This window comes from Anomaloglossus baeobatrachus, chromosome 3 (assembly GCF_048569485.1).
Source record: "Anomaloglossus baeobatrachus isolate aAnoBae1 chromosome 3, aAnoBae1.hap1, whole genome shotgun sequence".
Lineage (NCBI taxonomy): Eukaryota > Metazoa > Chordata > Amphibia > Anura > Aromobatidae > Anomaloglossus > Anomaloglossus baeobatrachus.
The window spans coordinates 634568886-634588328 of record NC_134355.1 but is presented as its reverse complement, the minus strand read 5'-3'; the positions used below and the strand labels follow the sequence as shown (position 1 = coordinate 634588328).

The window sequence follows — 19443 nt, the reverse complement described above, 5'->3', positions numbered from 1 at the left end:
AGCTGCATTGCTACAATTAATGTATTGCAATTATTTAACATGCCAATACTGATTTTGTTAATTTTAGCTTCTGATGTATAAGAACAGAATTAAGTTGAAAATTATCTATTTTTCTGGATGAAAGTCAAACAATTTTTTACATACTCTTGGAAACATAGCCCAAAAAGTAGACTTTATTATCTAAAATTGAAGTTTTTATTTATTCATTTTTATTTTAAAACCTGTTCTAACTTTGGGATCCAACCCCAAAATGTAATTGTACTCAGCTCGTATGATACATTTTTGTGTTTGGATCAAACAAATGGTTATAAGGGTGGGTGCATACGATCCGGACATGCTGCGTCCTGGCACTTTAATGTGGAGACGCAAGTGTTTTTCTCAGGAGACCGCATCGGAACATGCCCATAATCAGATTTCGGGCCGCTGTAGACTTTTTCTCTGTTCTCCCTGCGGAGAACACTCGCGTCTCCGCAAGCATAAACTGTCATGCTGTGGCTCGGAAAGCTGCTCCGCAGGTCAGTTTACCTGTGGAGAAAAGAAGCACAATAGGCACGGAATTTGTATTGATCCCTTCCTCTGTTCTTCTACTGTACAGCGCGTTTTGCAGCAAAAACACACTGTCTACAAAACACTGCTATTCCTGATCGTGGGCACGTATCTTTAGTGATTTGTAAGATAGATAGAATAGACTGTGTTTTTCTTTTTCTTTTCTATACCATGGCTTTTCTTTATATGAGCTCTGACGATGAGGTTATTATAACCCTGCCATACACTGTGTGCAGAATTATTAGGCAAGTTGTATTTTTGAGGATTTTTTTTATTATTGATCAACAACTATGTTCTCAATCAACCCAAAAGACTCAAAAATCAAAGCTTAATATTTTTGGAAGTTGTGGTGTTTTTTTTTTTAGATTTGGCTATCTTAGGAGGATATCTGTTTGTGCAGGTAACTATAACTGTGCAGAATTATTAGGCAACTTAATAAAAACCAAATATATTCCTATCTCACTTGTTTATTTTCACCAGGTAAACCAATATAAATGCACAAAATTTAGAAATAAACATTTTTGATATACAAAAACAAAACCCCAAAAAATTAGTGACCAATATAGCCACCTTTCTTTATGATGACACTCAACAACCTACCATCCATAGATTCTGTCAGTTGCTTCCTCTGTTTACGATTAACATTGCATGCAGCAGCCACTACAGCCTCCCAGACACTAATCTAAGAGGTGTACTGTTTTCCCTCACTGTAGATCTTACATTTTATGAGGGATCACAGGTTCTCTATGGGGTCCAGATCAGGTAAAGAAGGGGGCCATGTCATTATTTTTTCATCTTTTAGCCCTTTACTGGCCATCCAAGCGGTGGAGTAGTTGGATGCATGTGATGGAGCATTGGCCTGCATAAAAATCATGTTTTCTTGAATGATACTGACTTCTTCCTGTACCACTGCTTGAAGAAGTTGTCTTCCAGAAACTGGCAGTAGGTCTGGGAGTTGAGCTTCACTCTATCCTCAACCTGAAAAGGTCCCACAAGTTTATCTTTGATGATACCAGCCCATACCAGTACCCCACCTCCACCTTGCTGGTTTCTGAGTCAGAGTGGAGCTCTCTGCCCTTTACTGATCCAGCCTCTGGCCCATCCATCTGGCCCATCAAGAGTCCCTCTCATTCCATCAGTCCATAAAACCTTTGAAAAAATCAGTCTTAAGATATTTCTTGGCCCAGTCTTGACAATTTATCTTATGTTTCTTGTTCAAGAGTGGTCGTTTTTCAGCCATCCTTACCTTGGCCATGTCCCTGAGTATGGCACACCTTGTGCTTTTTGATACTCCAGTAACTTTGTAGCTCTGAAATATGGCCAAACTGGTGGCAAATGGCATCTTGGCAGCTTCACACTTGATTTTCCTCAATTCATGAGCAGTTATTTTGCGCCTTTTTTGCCCAACACACTTCTTGCGACCCTGTTGGCTATTTGCCATGAAACGCTTGATTGTTCGGTGATCACGCTCCAAAAGTTTGGCAATTTCAAGACCGCTGCATCCCTCTGCAAGACATCTCACAATTTTGGACTTTTCAGAGCCCGTCAAATCTCTCTTCTGACCCATTTTGCCAAAGGAAAGGAAGTTGCCTAATAATTATGCACCCCTTATATAGTGTGTTGATGTCATTACACCACACCCCTCCTCATTACAGAGATGCACATCACCTGATTTACTTAATTGGTAGTTGGCTTTCAAGCCTATACAGCTTGGAGTAGGACGACATGTATAAAAATTATCATGGGATCAAAATACTCATTTGCCCAATAATTCTGCACACAGTGTAGATATTTCTGTCACGGCACATACAGATGGATATATATTTGCATGAATTTCTGCAAGTAATATTCGGAGATCAGTGAGACGACAGCTGTGAAAATGCTTTCTACACATGCCTATCTCCAGTAATGCGCATATAGGAGTCTTTGATTAAAAACAAACTTTTTGTTATGATCTAAACTGACTAGTTATGTGTTACGCCTCCTTTTCATTTATGTGTTATTTCTTGTTCACAGGCTCCTTTTTCATTTTGCGAAGATTTGTGAAATTAGTAAAATGTACCGAGGACAGCAGTCAAACACAGAAGTGGATGACATATGGCAGAAATACAGGGGAACATTGCAGTCCCAACAAATGCAGATGGCCACAGAAGGGGATTCTCTGGTGGGAGTCACAGTCGAAAAAGAAGCGTACAGCCTGGAAAGCACACATTTCCCTCACTTAATAATTCATTTATCCATGGAGGACGTGATACTTTCCCAACTAGACTTAATCTGGGAGAATTACATTGTATCAGCATACAATGGTTATTACTTGCATGATTCATGGCCTATTTCTGGCAATAACTGTATATTTATACCCAGAGAGTCCACGGCTAGTGGGTCACACATACTAAATGAACACACTACAGCCCTCCACAAGATACCTGTTGGTGATGAAGGTTTTATAGGCACTCGTTATGATATTTTTACTCTCGATCCGGTCAAGGAGAGAATTTGGAACAGAAATATACTGGGATCCACGAAAATGAAGAATCTATGGCGCAAGAGGAAACCAAGTGCACCGCTAGATAGTGAAGAGAAGAGAACAAAAAGACCCGTGATCATAAACCAATATGGCGTCTTGCCTCATTATTTTACCAAAACAGATACAGATTATATTCCTTGTACTAAAATAGAAACGAAGGACCAAGACAGAAATGTAAAACCTTGTGAAAAGATAGAAGCCTCTTTGGAGAAAAATATGTCTATGTTACTTAGTGCTCAAGGAACATTTTGCAATGTCAAAGCCGGTTCTAAAATGTGTGATGATGGATGTTACTTTGGGTCAGCGGTAAAGTCATTGGTTATATCATCTTCTTCACTTGGTGTTGCAGAAGAGGTTTTTAGTAGCACTTTCATTCCTCAAACTGACAGTTCTGTTGATTATAGGACGCTATGCGGTAGTCTGCAACAGAAAGGACACAGTAAAGTTCCGGCCGACTCTGATGAAAGCCGTTGTTTGACAAACAACAATGACAGTAATATTAATCTGCATGTCAGACTGTCAGCGCATCCCTGTATACTAACTGCAGATGTTATTCTTAGCGATGTTAACCACACCGAACCAGGTGAGAGGCAAGGACAAAATTGTCTCAATTGGACAGCTTGTGAAAGGAGGATGATACAGGAAGAAAAATTAAAAAGTCCTCCAAAAAATAAATCGTTATTGCCTTGTATTGTTAAGAAAAATCGTCACTTTGGCAACTCCTTTTCGCCAAGCGTAAAAACATTTTCAACATGGCTTGACGTCAACTTTGCAATACTTGCAGCAACAAAAGATGATTTCTTATTTTTTCCCAGCCCTGGCTCCCAAACGACTTGTTCACAAATGACTGACGAATCATTTGCATTGAGACACGGAGTCTTACAATATGAGCAAGCAGAAGTGGAGGTTTCTCTTGGCACCGAAAATATAAATATCAGCACTAGAAGAGCTCATCTGGAATATAAAACTGCACTTAACAAACAAGACTTCTGTTTTCCTTCACACTTTCAGAGCGAAGTTGACACTAAACAGCCTGAAAAAGAGACATCTGGAAATAATGAAGAATGTTCTGTAAAGACTACGTGTTCAAAGCAGGTGTCTTACACTGAGCGGTTTAAAAAAATCTGTTTAGAGAAATGTTTGGTGGAACCAGAAAGTCGCAAGAACACATATTGTTCCTTCCGGAATGAGATGTTGCTTTACAAAAACAGACCCAGACAGGAGAACATGACTACAATGGAGGAAAATCCCTCAGGGTGCAAATCTGAGTGCCAAATCATAGAAACAGAGCACAAACATGAATCCTGTACAAAACAAACCAAAGGTAAAGAAAGAAATAAAGTCCAAACAGGGAATATGAGCAGTGATGCCGCTCGTCAGCACAATATAGAATGTAAAAATGAAGATGTTCAAGTGGATATGACTTCCAGTTTAGATAGTATGGAAGAAGAAAATGTGAATTTATCCATTTTGGATGATTATTTGAACAAGAGCCCCGGGTCTTCTGTGGATGTAGACACTATAGCAGATGAAAACAGTAAGCAAGAATGCGATTCAATAAAAGAAATTAAAGACGAAGCATCACTAGCGCTTAGAAAAGATTTCACTGATGCTTCCGAGAATAAAGCAATGCAGAAAAATACAGATTTTGAAATGAAAGCCCAGTTTGATTTGGTTTTAGCAGAGCTGAAGATGTTCCATATGATTGAAGTAGAAAAGGTGGACACTATTAACACAGAAGAAGAAGACAGACTTGAAGTAGCTTGTGGAAAAAACAAGGACCTGCAGGAGGAAATAAAAGAGAATTCTCCCAGTCATGAAGTGATAGTTGATAGTAATGTAGACGACTTGGTGACCATGAAAGACTATGGATATGATAGGAAGATTGCAGCTGAGGTCAGTGAGCAAGAGGTGCCTCAGAAAAGTATGTCTTCTTACCCAGGCGATGAGGAGTCCTTGTATTCTGCTCATAATGTAGGTAAGTGGAATCGTAACAGTGGGACACCAATACAATATTTTCTTTTTTAGTAGGAATAACAACTAGAGTTGAGCGACTACCTAACTATTTGTACTCGCTATACTCATATCGAATACTGTCTAATACTCGCGTATTCATTCCAAATAGCATGTACAATGCAAGTCAGTGAGGAAAAACTCGCAAAGTAACGAGTAACCCGAATACCGTACTATTTGTGAGAGTAGCAAATAGTGTGGAATTTGGGTTATTCGTTACATTGCGAATATTCCCCATTGACTTGCATTGCACATGCTATTTGGACACAAATACGAGAGTATCAGACAGCACTCGTTATGAGTATAGTGAGTACAAATAGTTTGGTATTCGCTCAACTCTAATAGCAACATGTATATTAATATTAAAATGACTTCCGAGAGGTTCAATTTCCACTTCGGTATTATTTACACAAAATTAACCAAAGCTCGTTATAGGGTCATGGCTTTAGTTATTACAGAGGGACCAATTTAGTTTATGATTAGGGATGATCTAATACTTCGATTATTCGGCTTCGCGAATATTTTCCAAATACCTTGCCAGTATTCGACTATTCGCGAATATTCGATGTGCAATGTAAGTCTATGGGAAACCCAAATAACAACTATTCGGTACTATTCGGGCTTCCAATAGACTTACATTGCGCATCGAATAGTCGAGAAGTGTCGAAGTATTCGGAAAATATTTGCGAAGCCGAATATTTGAGGTATTCGATCATCCCTATTTATGATAGATCCATTGTGTAATAGAGCCTGACATATTATTACGATACATCCAGCAAAATATTATACAATAGAGTGTGCTGTTCCTTTAACCCCTTCAGCCCCCAGCCTGTTTTCACCTTAAAGACCCGGTCATGTTTTGCAATTTTGACCAGTGTGACTTTGACAGGTTATAACTATGGAACACTTCAACGGATCCTGGCGATTCTGAGATTGTTTTTTCGTGACATATTGTACTTCATGTCAGTGGTAAATTTAGGCCGATATGTTTTGCGTTTATTTGTGAAAATTTCGGAAATTTGGCGAAAATTTTGCAATTTTCAAAATTTGAAATTTTATGCCCATAAATCTAAAAGATATGTCACACAAAATAGTTACTAAATAACATTTCCCACTTGTCTGCTTTACACCAGTGCAATTTTTGAAAAAAAAAAAATTTCCATTAGGAAGTTAGAAGGGTTCAAAGTTCATCAGCAATTTCTCATTTTTCCAACAAAATTTACAAAAAAAACTTTTTTAGCTACCACATCACATTTGGAGTGATTTGAGAAACCTAGGCAACAGAAAATACCCAAAAGTGACCCCATTCTAAAATCTGTACCCCTCACTCTGCTCAAAACCACATCCAAGAAGTTTATTAACCCTTTAGGAGCTTCACAGCAACCAAAGCAATGTAGACGAAAAAATGAAAATGTTACTTTTTTAACACAAAAATGTTACTTTAGCCATAAAAATTAGTATTTTCACAAGGGTATCAGGAAAAATGCATCATAAAATGTATCGTGCATTTTCTCCTGAGTATGCAGATACCCCATATGTGGTGGAAATCAAATGTTTGGGCACACGGCAGGACTCGGAAGGCAAGGAGCGCCATTTGAATTTTTGAGTGCAAAATTAGCTGCACTCATTAGCAGACGCCATGTCGGGTTTGAAGACTCCCTGAGGTACCTAAACAATGGAGCTCCCCCATAAGTGACCCCATTTTGGAAACTAGAGCCCTCAAATATTTTTTCTAGATGTTTGATGTGCACTTTGAACCCCTGGGGGCTTCACTGAATTTTATAACGTTGAGCCGTGAAAAGGAAAAAAAATTGTTTTACCACAAAACTGTTGCTTCAACCAAGTAGCTTTTTTTTATCACAAGGGTATCAGGAAAAAATGCACCATAAAATGTATTGTGCATTTTCTCCTGAGTACGCAGATACCCCATATGTGGTGGAAATCAAATGTTTGGGCACACGGCAGGACTCGGAAGGCAAGGAGCGCCATTTGAATTTTTGAGTGCAAAATTAACTGCAATCATTAGCTGACGCCATGATGGGTTTGAAGACTCCCTGAGGTGCCTAAACAATGGAGCTCCCCCATAAGTGACCCCATTTTGGAAACTAGAGCCCTCAACTATTTTTTCTAGATGTGCACTTTGAACCCCTGGGGGCTTCACAGAAGTTTATAACGTTGAGCCGTGAAAAGAAAAATTTTTTTTTTTACCACAAAACTGTTGCTTCAACCAGGTAGCTTTTTTTATTACAAGGGTATCAGGAAAAAATGCACCATAAAATGTATTGTGCATTTTCTCCTGAGTACGAAGATACCCCATATGTGGTGGAAATCAAATGTTTGGGCACACGGCAGGACTCGGAAGGCAAGGAGCGCCATTTCACAGCAAAATTGGTTGGAATTATTAGCGGACGCCATGTTGCGTTTGGAGACCCCCCTGAAGTGCCTAAACAATGGAGCTCCCTCACAATTGACCCCATTTTGGAAATTAGACCCCTCATGGAATTTATCTAGCTGTTTAGTGAGCACTTTGAACCCCTGGAGGCTTCACAAACGTTTGTAATGTTCAGCCGTGAAAATATTTTATTCTTTTTTTTTACCACAAAATTGTTTTTTCAAACAGGTAGCTTTTTTTTCCACAAGGGTATGAGGAAAAAATGCACCATAAAATGTATTGTGCAATTTCTCCTGAGTACACAGGTACCTCATATGTGGTGGAAATCAATTGTTTGGGCGTACAGCGGGGCTCAGAAGAGAAGGAGCGCCATTTCACAGTAAAATTGATTGGAATTATTAGCAGACGCCATGTTTCATTTGGAGACCCCCTGAGGTGCCTAAACAATGGAGCTCCCCCACATGTGATCCCATTTTGGAAACTAGACCCCCCCCCATACAAAAAAAATAGTTAGTCGAAATAAAAAATACAGACATCAGTAAAAAAAAAAAAAAATGAATAAAAAAAAAAAGAGCGCCTGCCACTAAGACCAGTGCCAAACGTGAGAGCAATGCACGAGTCTCGCATCGCATCATCCACTGCAGTCTGGAAGCGAGCAACTGCGCTGGATAATGTGATGCGAGAGGGCGGGGCGGCAGATGAGAAAGGGCGCAGCGGATGGAAGATGGGAAAGTGCGCAGCGGATGGAGGAGCGGCAGAGGATGGGAAAGGGCGCAGCGGATGGAAGATGGGAAATGGCGCAGCGGATGGAGGAGCGGCAGAGGATGGGGGGGAGGGAGGTGAGATGGGGATACCTACCTTACAGGATGGATCTAGGCAGCAGGATCACAGCAGACAGAAGAGGCAGCAGATGAAGGAGGCAACAGATTGAGGAGGGTGAGAGGGGGCAGTAGATGAAGAGGATGGGAGAGAGCAGGCGGGGTCAGCGGTGGATCGGGAGCGGCGGTGGGGACAGTGGCGAGCGTGGCGACGGGGACAGCGGTGGATCCGGAGCAGCGGTGGGGACAGTGGCGAGCGTGGCGGCAGGGACAGTGGTGGATCCGGAGCAGCGGTGGGGACAGTGGCGATCGTGGCGACGGGGACAGCGGTGGATCCGGAGCAGCGGTGGGGACAGTGGCGAGCGTGGCGGCGGGTACAGCGGTGGATCCGGAGCAGCGGTGGGGACAGTGGCGAGCGTGGCGGCGGGGACAGCGGTGGATCCGGAGCAGCGGTGGGGACAGTGGCGGCGGGGACAGCGGTGGATCCGGAGCAGCGGTGGGGACAGTGGCGAGCGTGGCGGCGGGGACAGCGGTGGATTCGGAGCAGCGGTGGGGACAGTGGCGAGCGTGGCGGCGGGGACAGCGGTGGATCCGGAGCAGCGGCGGGGACAGTGGCAAGCGTGGCGGCGGGGACAGCGGTGGATCGGGAGCGTGGCGGCGGGGACAGCGGTGGATCGGGAGCAGCAGCGGGGCGATCGGAGCCGCGGCGGGGCGATCGGAGCCGCGGCGGGGCTGGTGGTGGCGGGCGGGGGTATCGGAGACAGCGGCGGTGGCGGGCGGGGCGACCGGAGACAGCGGCGGTGGCGGGCGGGGCGATCGGAGACAGCGGCAGGGGCGGGCGGGGCGATCGGAGACAGCGGCGGGGGCGATCGGAGACAGCGGCGGGGCTGGCAGGGCGATCGGGGACAGGGGGGGACAGGGGCGGGCGATCGGGGACAGGGGCGGGCGGCAACTTACCGATGGGCACCCGCAGAGACCGCTCTCCTCGGCTTCCAGGGACGGTCACAGGCCGCAGATCCACATTGATTGGAGAGCGCGGTCACAAGACCGATCTCTCCAATCAGAGCTGGGGGCGGGTGAAGCACCGATCACCCAGATCCAGCCAATGGCCAGTGCTACAGCAGCACTGATCGGGGCTGGATTTAAATGTTCCAGCCATTTTCAATGGCTGGAACATTACAGTGACTGTAATTGGCTGAGCGGCGTTTGTCAGCCAATCACAGCCTCTGTAGGTTCGGGGAGGAGGCACCACCACTCCTGAGGTCAGGCAGAGGTCCCCTCCTTCCCGAATCTACCGTTTAATCAAAGAAATTGGACTCCCCGGGGCTCCGGGACCGCGATTTCGCCATGACGTACTGGGTACGTCATGGGTCGTTTAGCACCATGTCACCGTGACGTACCCAGTACGTCAAAGGTCGTTAAGGGGTTAAAGAGGACCAACCACCAGGATTTTCATATATAAACTAAGCCAGTGCTATACTGGCACTATCATGCTGATTCTATACATACCTTTAGTTGTGAGATCGGATGTATACTTTCTTAAATGTAGACACGTAAGGTTTGTGAAATACACTGTTATTTGATTGATAGTGTTAGGTTGACCTAACGGTCACAGCTATTGCCAGCGATGTCCGAATGCAGAGAGGGTACCGGTGACCCCCCTCTGCCCTCCCTTTAGCCTTCAATGAAAACAGGCAGACACCGTTATACACGTAAAGGCTAGGAGACGTGCGGCTCCGAATAGAAAGACTGTATTATTTTGTTTACATTTCAAAGTTATACAAAGTTGATTAGGGCGTAACTATGCAACATACATATTCATTAATCTACATTCATTAAGGCGTGGATTGCATATTCCCAGCAAGAGAAATTAACATAATGACTTATACTCCCATAACAAACTGTTACGTTCTTATTCCCATAACAAGATGTTTGTCAGTCGTTTCTAAGTCAAAACATTCTGTGTCCTTGAGGTTGGTCTCACAGTTTATTACGCAAATAAGTCTGGTTCGGTCTTGCCAGGGAGAATGAATTTCTATTATTTTCTAAGTCAGTGAAAAAGGTTAACTCTTTCCTCACAATCCCCCCTATTGGCGTGATTGATGGACAGGGGGCCATCGAGAAGCTGTGGACTATAGAGAAAGCAGGCTAGCCTCCAGATACTTTCTGAGCCGCGGGTTTGCTCAGGGAGTGTCGTCTCACATCCGTCACCCAGGACTGCCTGCATGCCTCTCGATAGGAGTCTCATCATGATACGCCAAGGTGATTTCTAGAGGAAAGAGTAGAGAAGAGAAAAAAGGCATATTAGTGATTTCATACGGGTGCTGAATAATCATTGTATCTACATTGCTTCAAGCAGCGGGAAAACAAAGCCATTAGCAACTTGAACACTACATAAGCAACTAGTAAACAGAGTAACACTTGGAACACTGATAGTCTGTTGTAACAGCCTCCCCATTGAAACACTTTGTTTATCGGGACTGGTATGGCTAAGTATGGCATGGAAGAGGCTGACACAAGTGCGTGTGTACATATCCAGCAGTCTGTGATCTCAAGTTTTTCAGCTAACACTTCATGATGGGTCTCAAATGAATTCTGCCGTGGTGTAGAAGGCCCCAAAAAGGGAGTACACATAGAAATACTTATCAGCGGTATTAGGCCTTCTTGCAGTGGCTGGCATGGACCCATGTCGATCTCCCCTCAAGTTTGACGGAGGTTGGAGTGGTCAGCTGGACAGTCAAAGGCCCTTCGAATCGTGGCTCAAGGGTCTTTTTCACGTGCTTCTTTAGGTAGACCCGGTCACCAGGCAAGTGGGTTCCTGGAATGGCATCAGGATCAGGTAGAGAAGAGTAGACCCTTTGGTGGGTTTCAGTTAGTCTCTTCTGCAGGGAAACAACATAAGACGTTAGGCTATCACATTGCAGGTGTAACTCCTGCGGGAAGTAGCATCCTAATCTGGGTGCACTACCAAAGAGTATTTCAAAGGGTGAGAGCCTGTGCTTTCCCTGCGGGGTGGTCCTTACAGAGTAAAGAGCTATGGGGAGACATTCTGTCCATGCTCTACCAGTCTCCTCCACTGCTTGGCTAGTTTGAGCTTTTAGAGTGCCATTTAACCTTTCCACTTTCCCTGATGACTGTGGGTGGTAAGGTGTGTGTAAGGCTGACTGAATGCCTAACAGGGCACAGGTGTTCTGGAAAACTTGTCCAGTGAAATGAGTACCTCGGTCTGACTCTATGACTTCAGGGAGTCCAAACCGAGGCACCAGCTCACAGGCCAATTTCTTTGCTGTAATTCGGGCCGTGGCTGAGCTGACAGGGTAGGCATCTGGCCATCCTGAGAAGAGGTCTACACAGACAAGTACAAACTCGTAGATGCCATGTTTTGGCAACTGTATATAGTCTATTTGTACTCTTTGAATTGGGGCAAACGTCTTTGGCATGTGTCTTTGCGGGGTTTTTGTTAATTGGCCTGGATTATGCTGTTGACAGATGTGACAAGCTTTTATTCTCTGGGAGGCGCATTGTCTGAAGCCGGGGGCTACCCAATAAGGTTGCATCTGGTTCATGATTGAGTTTGTGCTACCGTGTGTGGGATAGTGGAGTACTTGGAAAATGGCAGGGAACCAACTGCGTGGCAGGACGGGAAGTCCGTTTAGGCGCCAAATCCCCTCCACCTTTTCTGCCCCCTTGGCCCGCCATCTGGCCTTTTCTTCCTCAGAGGCGTTTTCTTGTGTCTCAAAGAGGTTCTGCATTTCTTCCTCCGTCGTTGACACTGTTTCCATCTCCTTCAAAGGGAGTAAGGCGGCTTGTTTTGCTGTTTGATCGGCCAAGCGATTTCCCCTTGCCTCGGGTGTTGAGCCTTGGTGTGGGCAGCAACCTTTATGATTGCTAGCTGTTTTGGTATCAAGGCTACTTCCATTAGTTTCTTCACTAAGGCTCCATGCCTGATGGGATTTCCTGTTGCTGTGAGGAATCCTCTTGTCTGCCAGATAGTGCCAAAATCGTGCACAATGCCGTGTGCATAGGCTGAGTCCGTGTAGATGTTCGTTGTCCGTTCTTCCAAAAACTCAATTGCCCAGATGAGGGCAAGAAGTTCTGCTTCTTGAGCAGATATGCGTGGAGGTAGCGGTTGCTTGGCTAAGACTGCATATAGAGTCACTACTGCAAATCCGGTGTGGAACTTGCCTGCTTCATCAGCGTATCTGCTACCATCCACAAAAAGTTCAAAGTCTGGATTTGTAAGCGGTGTTGCCTGTATATTGTGCAGGGGCTTTGCCTCATGTTCAATGAGTTCCTGACAATCATGATCAAATGGTGCACTGGTACGTTTGTCACTCTCTTCTGTCCTCTCTTCTGTCCCCCCTTCTAAACTTGTAAAGATCAGCAGATCAGCAAGGTTTAGACTTGTAACTCGAGCAAATGAGATGTTTGGGGGTAGCAACAGCATGCACTGGAGTCTGACTGGTCTTGCCATGGAGAGGTGTTTCAACTGCACTTGATTGAGAACAGCATAAATGTAATGGCTGGTAAGGATGGTAGTCGGGAAATCGAGTGAGATTTGAGATGCTTTCTGCAGTATGTTTGAAACTGCTGTAACAGCACGGACACAGGTTGGTGCTGCTTTTGTGACGTTGTCAAGTTGAGAGGAGTAGTACCCGATTATGTGATGTTTGTCCGTCTTCTGGGTGAGTACTCCTACGGCAAATCCTTGAAGCTCTGCTACGAACAGACTAAAGGTGAGATCATAGTTTGGTAGTGCCAGAGCAGGTGCATCAATCACTAGTTCCTTGAGCTTTTGAAAGTTTTGTCGAGCTTCTTCTGTAAGGGAAAAAGGAACATTCTTTATGCAATCATACAGCGATTGCATGAGTAGCGATGCATTGGGAATCCACCGTCTGCATTTATCTCTGCTTGCTTTGCATCCTACTTCTGCCAGAAAGGTAAGCATTCCTTTTCACTAGGGCAGCACAGTAGTAAATCATCCATGTACTGGCAGATGTACTGCGAGAGGTAGCGGGAGGGGGGATTGTCTCAGCTGCGGTGGCGTAATTCCAGGCTTGACTGAAACTTTTACTGTGGGCACAGGTAGTGTGCCGAGGTCAGTTTTTGATGTGGACCAGAGTTTTGCAGGAACTTGTAGAAGTATTGGATCCGTGTTTACTTCACGTGTAACATCAGATTCTGGTTGATCTTCTATCATCTGGAGAGTGCACAGGATTTCTTCTGGGATATCTTCTGGAATTTGCAGGATAGCAGATCCATCTTCATTGTAGACAATCTGAGCTTGTAGTCTTGATAGTAGATCTTCTCCCACTAGGGCATCTCCACCCAGGGGGGACACTAAGAATTTAGACACGAACATGTGTGGTCCCAGTTTCACCTTCAGTGGATGTGTTATTGGGATTATCTGGGCTTGTCCATCAAATCCGGATACTACAGTAGCTTCAGATGAGATGGATCCTTCAGGCACTAGGTTCCTGGGGTTCAGGAGCGTGAGGCTCCTGAGTCCACCAAAGCTCTTATTTCCTTGTTGCCAATGTGAAGGGGGACATGTATAAATGGACCTCTGGCATCCCTATCCCGTGCTGCCGCAAGTCAGGCAGTCTTCTCCTCCTGACTCTCGGGTTAGTTTTAAGTGTCCCTCTTCTTCTTTCTACAGTCTCTGATCACGTCCTCTGACTCCCACAATAGTAGCAGGTCGGTGCCTTCCTTCTTGTACCTTCTGGCTGACCGTCCACTGCTGCTATGACAACTTTCTTGTTGCTCCTTTTATCCTTTGCGTCGGTTTCTAAGCCACTTGCTTTGTTGACTAGAAGATCTATGTCTTCCATGTTCCTCCATTCTGGGCAGCATGCTTTCAATCTTTCTGCCAGAGGTGCATGTATTCCATCCATGAAGGATCTTACCATCAGGCGACATATTGCACCCGCTTGTAAGTCCAGCCCTTCATCTGCAAATGACTGCATCAATCTGTAGTAAAATGAGCTGACATTCTCCACAGGACCTTGATGCACTGGTCCCATTGTGCCCTTAGTTCTTTGCTCCTGGGCGCAGAAGAGATTGAGTCTTATCATGAAATCTTGGCCTGATTCCACATTACGGGTATCGTCCGGAACATGTCCTGTCAGGTGGGCAGTGAGTTTGGCATACAGTTCGGGAGACATTTTAACTCTACACAAACCTTCCATGTCCAACCAAGTGCTTCTGTAGGAGACCTGTATTTGGTTCAGGTAACGTGAAAAACTGACTGGGTTTCTAGTCGGGTCTGGAGCATTTTGCAGGAAAGCCATCTGCTGGGCTGGAGTCCAGGGTACGTAGTCATCATACGTACGAGGAACTGCATAGCGGGAGCATCTGGCTTTTGTGGATTAACAGGTGGTCTTATCAGGACTCTTCTTTCCACTACGGGATAAAGAGGCACTGGGTGCTGTGGCTTGTAGCTTGTGCTGTGGGGCTCCACAGGCTAGACATCTTTCACTCCAGTCCGGATTTTGTTGGCCACAGTTTGTGCAGGTCCATCCTGGGGATCCTGCTATTTTTGGAGCTGTTCCAGAAGTAGCTGACAGGTACAGAGGAAGCTGCTGTTCCTTATTAGCCTTCTTCCCAGCTTCTTCCCATGTGTCTGATTCTTCATGATATATCCAACCTTGATCGTGGGCTGTTTTTGCCATGTCAGAAAGAGTTCTGACTAGTTCAGTCCATGATTTATCTGCTATCACTCCTGCTCTAGTAACTCTTATTGTGTCCCATTTGTTGGGGTCCAATTGATCCTTCCCCTTCAATCCAAATGTCTTAAAAAAACGTCCTTGGACTGACTGGCTGTTCTTTTGCCATGATAACACGTAATGAGGTGTTGCAGGGTGCATCCAGCTCTTCTGTCTTTTGATATTCATTGCACCATTCTTCTTCTATCTTCTTCAGCTTTTAGACCCTTGAACGTCCTTTGGACTAAACCTACCTATCCTGGAGATACTCAGAGACTAACTCCTTTTGTATTCCTACCTAAGGTGAGGTCTAGAACCACCTTTCCTGGAGATACTCAGAGACTAAAGCTGGTGTCACACATAACGACGACGACAACGACGTCGCTGCTACGTCACCATTTTCTGTGACGTTGCAGCGACGTCCCGTCGCTGTCGCTGTGTGTGACATCCAGCAACGACCTGGCCCCTGCTGTGAGGTCGCCGGTCGTTGCTGAATGTCCAGCTTCATTTTTTGGTCGTCACTCTCCCGCTGTGACACACACATCGCTGTGTGTGACAGCGAGAGAGCGACGAAATGAAGCGATCAGGAGCCGGCACTGGCAGCTGCGGTAAGCTGTAACCAGCGTAAACATCGGGTAACCAAGGGAAGACCTTTCCCTAGTTACCCGATGTTTACGCTGGTTACCAGCCTCCGCTCTTGCTGCCAGCGCCGGCTCCTGCACTGTGACATGTGGCTGCAGTATGCATCGGGTAATTAACCCGATGTATACTGTAGCAAGGAGAGCAAGGAGCCAGCGCTAAGCAGTGCGCGCGGCTCCCTGCTCTCTGCACTGTGACATGTAGCTGCAGCACACATCGGGTTAATTAACCCGATGTGTACTGTACCTAGGAGAGCAAGGAGCCAGCGCTAAGCGCGGCTCCCTGCTCTCTGAACTGTGACATGTAGCTGCAGCACACATCGGGTTAATTAACCCGATGTGTGCTGCAGGAGAGCAAGGAGCCAGCGCTAAGCGCGGCTCCCTGCTCTCTGAACATGTAGCACAGCGACCTTATGATCGCTGCTTCTGCTGTGTTTGACAGCTAAGCAGCGATCATAACAGCGACTTACAAGGTCGCTGTTACGTCACCGAAAATGGTGACGTAACAGCGACGTCGTTGTCGCTGTCGTTTAGTGTGACACCAGCTTTACTCCTTTTGTATTCCTACTGAAAGATGGTGTCCTAACTTCAGAGAGGGCTGAGAATGTTGAATGGCGCTGGGTTGCCCTTCTTGTAACAGAGATACACTCTATATCCGATAGCAATGGCAAACAGGGCTATTCCCACTAACACTAGGGCAGTGAATATCACATCCATTGAACAGAGCAGGTACACTATTCCCTTTCAACACTCACTGATGTATGGGATCTATGACAACCAACAAGGACAACAGCACAGAAGTAAAGCGCAGGAGAGCAGACACGCGACACACGGAGAGGCAGAGAAACACAGAGAAACAAACAAGCAAACAACCAAACAAGGCACCAAGGCACAGAAAGCATCAGCTGGCAAGGCTCTCTCAGAGTTCAGTAGAAACCCGCCAATAACCCAGTATCTACTCACAGTGTACCATTTTGCGCGTTGAGGAGAGGGGAGATCAGATGTGGGGAGCATAAAGAGAAGAATAAGGTTCAACTCTTACCTGGCCAGGTGTTTCTGGTCCCCACGTCTGGTCACCTCCTCCTCGGCTTGGCAAGACAATCCACTGCGTCCTGGGATTACAAACACGGGTCCCTGCTTTTCGGGCGCCAGATAATGTTAGATTGACCTAACGGTCACAGCTATTGCCAGCGATGTCCGAATGCAGAGAGGGTACCGGTGACCCACCTCTGCCCTCCCTTTAGCCTTCAATGAAAACAGGCAGACACCGTTATACACGTAAAGGCTAGGAGACGTGCGGCTCCGAATAGAAAGACTGTATTATTTTGTTTACATTTCAAAGTTATACAAAGTTGATTAGGGCGTAACTATGCAACATACATATTCATTAATCTACATTCATTAAGGCGTGGATTGCATATTCCCAGCAAGAGAAATTAACATAATGACTTATACTCCCATAACAAACTGTTACGTTCTTATTCCCATAACAAGATGTTTGTCAGTCGTTTCTAAGTCAAAACATTCTGTGTCCTTGAGGTTGGTCTCACAGTTTATTACGCAAATAAGTCTGGTTCGGTCTTGCCAGGGAGAATGAATTTCTATTATTTTCTAAGTCAGTGAAAAAGGTTAACTCTTTCCTCACAATAGCAGTTACAGAATATCTAATAGGTGGGTCGGGTTTTGCTAGTTATTCCATCCCCTGTCCGCTTGCCGGTCCTTCCACCCTCTGCAATAATAGAGACAGGGGGAGGAAGGACAGGCAGCAGACAGGGTCTGGAATAACTAGCAAAACCCAACCCACCTATTAGATATTCTGTGTCTGCTATCAATCAAATAACAGTGCATTTCACAAACTTTACTTGCCTTTATTTCAGAAAGTATACATCTGATCTCACAAGTAAAGGTATGTATAGAATCAGTATGATAGTGTCAGTATAGCTTTAGTTTATATAGGAAAATCCTTTTGTTGGTCCTATTTATGGTATGTGCACACTGGCTGCATGCACAGTAGATTTTCTATCTGGATTTTCTGGATGCTGTGAATTGAAGTTGCAGCATTGTGAGTGCGACTTTAGGAAAACTAAAGCACAGAGTACACAAAAAAATCTACAGACTAGTATGACTGTTGCAGTGGATTTGACATTCACAACATGGAACTTCAGGTTGAGGATGTCAGTCTTTATTACAGGTGCAAACAACAGGGCTGGATTTACACATTTCTACACCCTAGACCAAAGTACATAATTTTGCACCCCCTTAAATGGAATTGGTATTACTTAGTATTATTAATTCCATTCCCTTATGATGTCTTCAGTCACAGAAGCTATGGGGGTGTTGATAGAAGCAGAGAGCCGGCACTGCACTCTAATCTCTCACTCCCACAGCGTTTATCACCCAGGGTTCAGAGCAGCTTCAGAAGGGGCAGCATTATAATAATCTGTAGTGAGTAACTGCAGTGCTAATGTGGCGCTCCTGACCTGGTCAGGCACCACTGAGTACTGCACCCATGCTGGGTGAGTACAAACAGGTAATCCCAAAGGCTGGCTAGGGTGTGTACGCACAGACACGAAGTACCCAGGACACACAGACAGCTTAGAGGGGACCCCTGGGCGCCCCTGAGGCTTCCGTCGCCACAGAGGTACTGCACCTCAGCCAGAGGTGTGGTACCCCAAGAAGGGGGTCATCTACCGGTTCACAGACAAAACTTGCACACACCTATTGGTAGGAATACACCGAGTCAGGGATAGAGGCAGTAACCTACATTGATGACCCGGTCATGGGGCCGTAAGTCCCATCCATTTTTCCCAATGGTGAGGGGTGGGGCCTAGCCAGAGGGAGTGTGGGAGGAGTCAGGGAGTAGAAAGGGGAACTAGTAAGTTCAAGTTTGGGCAGTCTTAGAGAAGGAGTAGAGGAGCGAGGAGGTGGGCTGTCAGGAGAGGACAGCAGACAGAAAGAAGGAGACAGAAAGAGGTTCCCGGTGGAGATCCTGGGGTCTTGCTAGGCCCAGGTGACACCGATAGAAGGGATTCCAGGTTACACGGAAGGGCAATTGTCCCGTGACCTGTTCCACTAGAAGATCGGGTGGAGGGATCTGGCAGCAATACAGGGACGGTGCCTAGACTGAAAGAAGAAAGACATTACTTTTAGTGAAACCGAAGGCCTGGGAGATCGTTGCAGGCGCCCAAGGCTACAACCCGCCACAGATCACCGGTGAAGGGGAGCAAGATACGACTGAGGTCAGACACCTTTGTACAGGCCCTGTGGTGGAGGCGCAAGACAGCTTAGCACAGTTTGGCGCTAAAGAGACAGCCAGAAAGGACACATAGAGGGGTGCACCTGTAAGGGGTAGTCGGACCCCTGGTAGTGAAGGAGCTGTTTTTCCCCCCCTGAAGACGCCACAGTAGTATGGTGGCAAATTGTAAATGTTAATGGTAAAATGTTACCTGTTGTTGTAGTGATTAAACAGTTTCCCCACTAGGTGCCAGTGTAGAGCAGTGGTTCCCCTGGTAACAGTGGCAGGGAAGGAAGGGAGGTCTCTGAAGGCAGAGCAGTGTGCAGTGAGATGTGAGAGGCGAGCAAGCTCGGTCTGAGGTGACGGGGCAGAGTGTGGGAGTGAGACGAGGCAGTCAGCCTGAGTGAGTACTCTTGGCTAGAAAGCAGAGGAAACCCATGAGAAACGGTGGAAGAGTTGGGACTAGTCCGGAGCCGGTGGTGTGTACTAGAGTGGAGTGCAGCTATCAGGGGGATAACAAGTGGCCCCTGCAGGCGAAGGTTAGTGCCCTGACAAAGAAGTGGAGAGGTG

At 45.7% G+C, this 19443-nt stretch overlaps 1 protein-coding gene across 1 annotated transcript in view; it reads left to right on the top strand.

The window, feature by feature from the left end:
- The first annotated feature begins 2568 nt into the window (after nucleotides 1-2568).
- Nucleotides 2569-19443, top strand: part of RAD51AP2 (RAD51 associated protein 2) — an 82880-nt gene continuing 66005 nt past the window's right edge. Inside the window, exon 1 of the mRNA XM_075338784.1 lies at nucleotides 2569-5051. Within this exon, the coding sequence (XP_075194899.1) occupies nucleotides 2603-5051 (2449 nt within the window). The 5' untranslated portion in view covers nucleotides 2569-2602. The remainder of the gene's footprint in view (nucleotides 5052-19443) is intronic.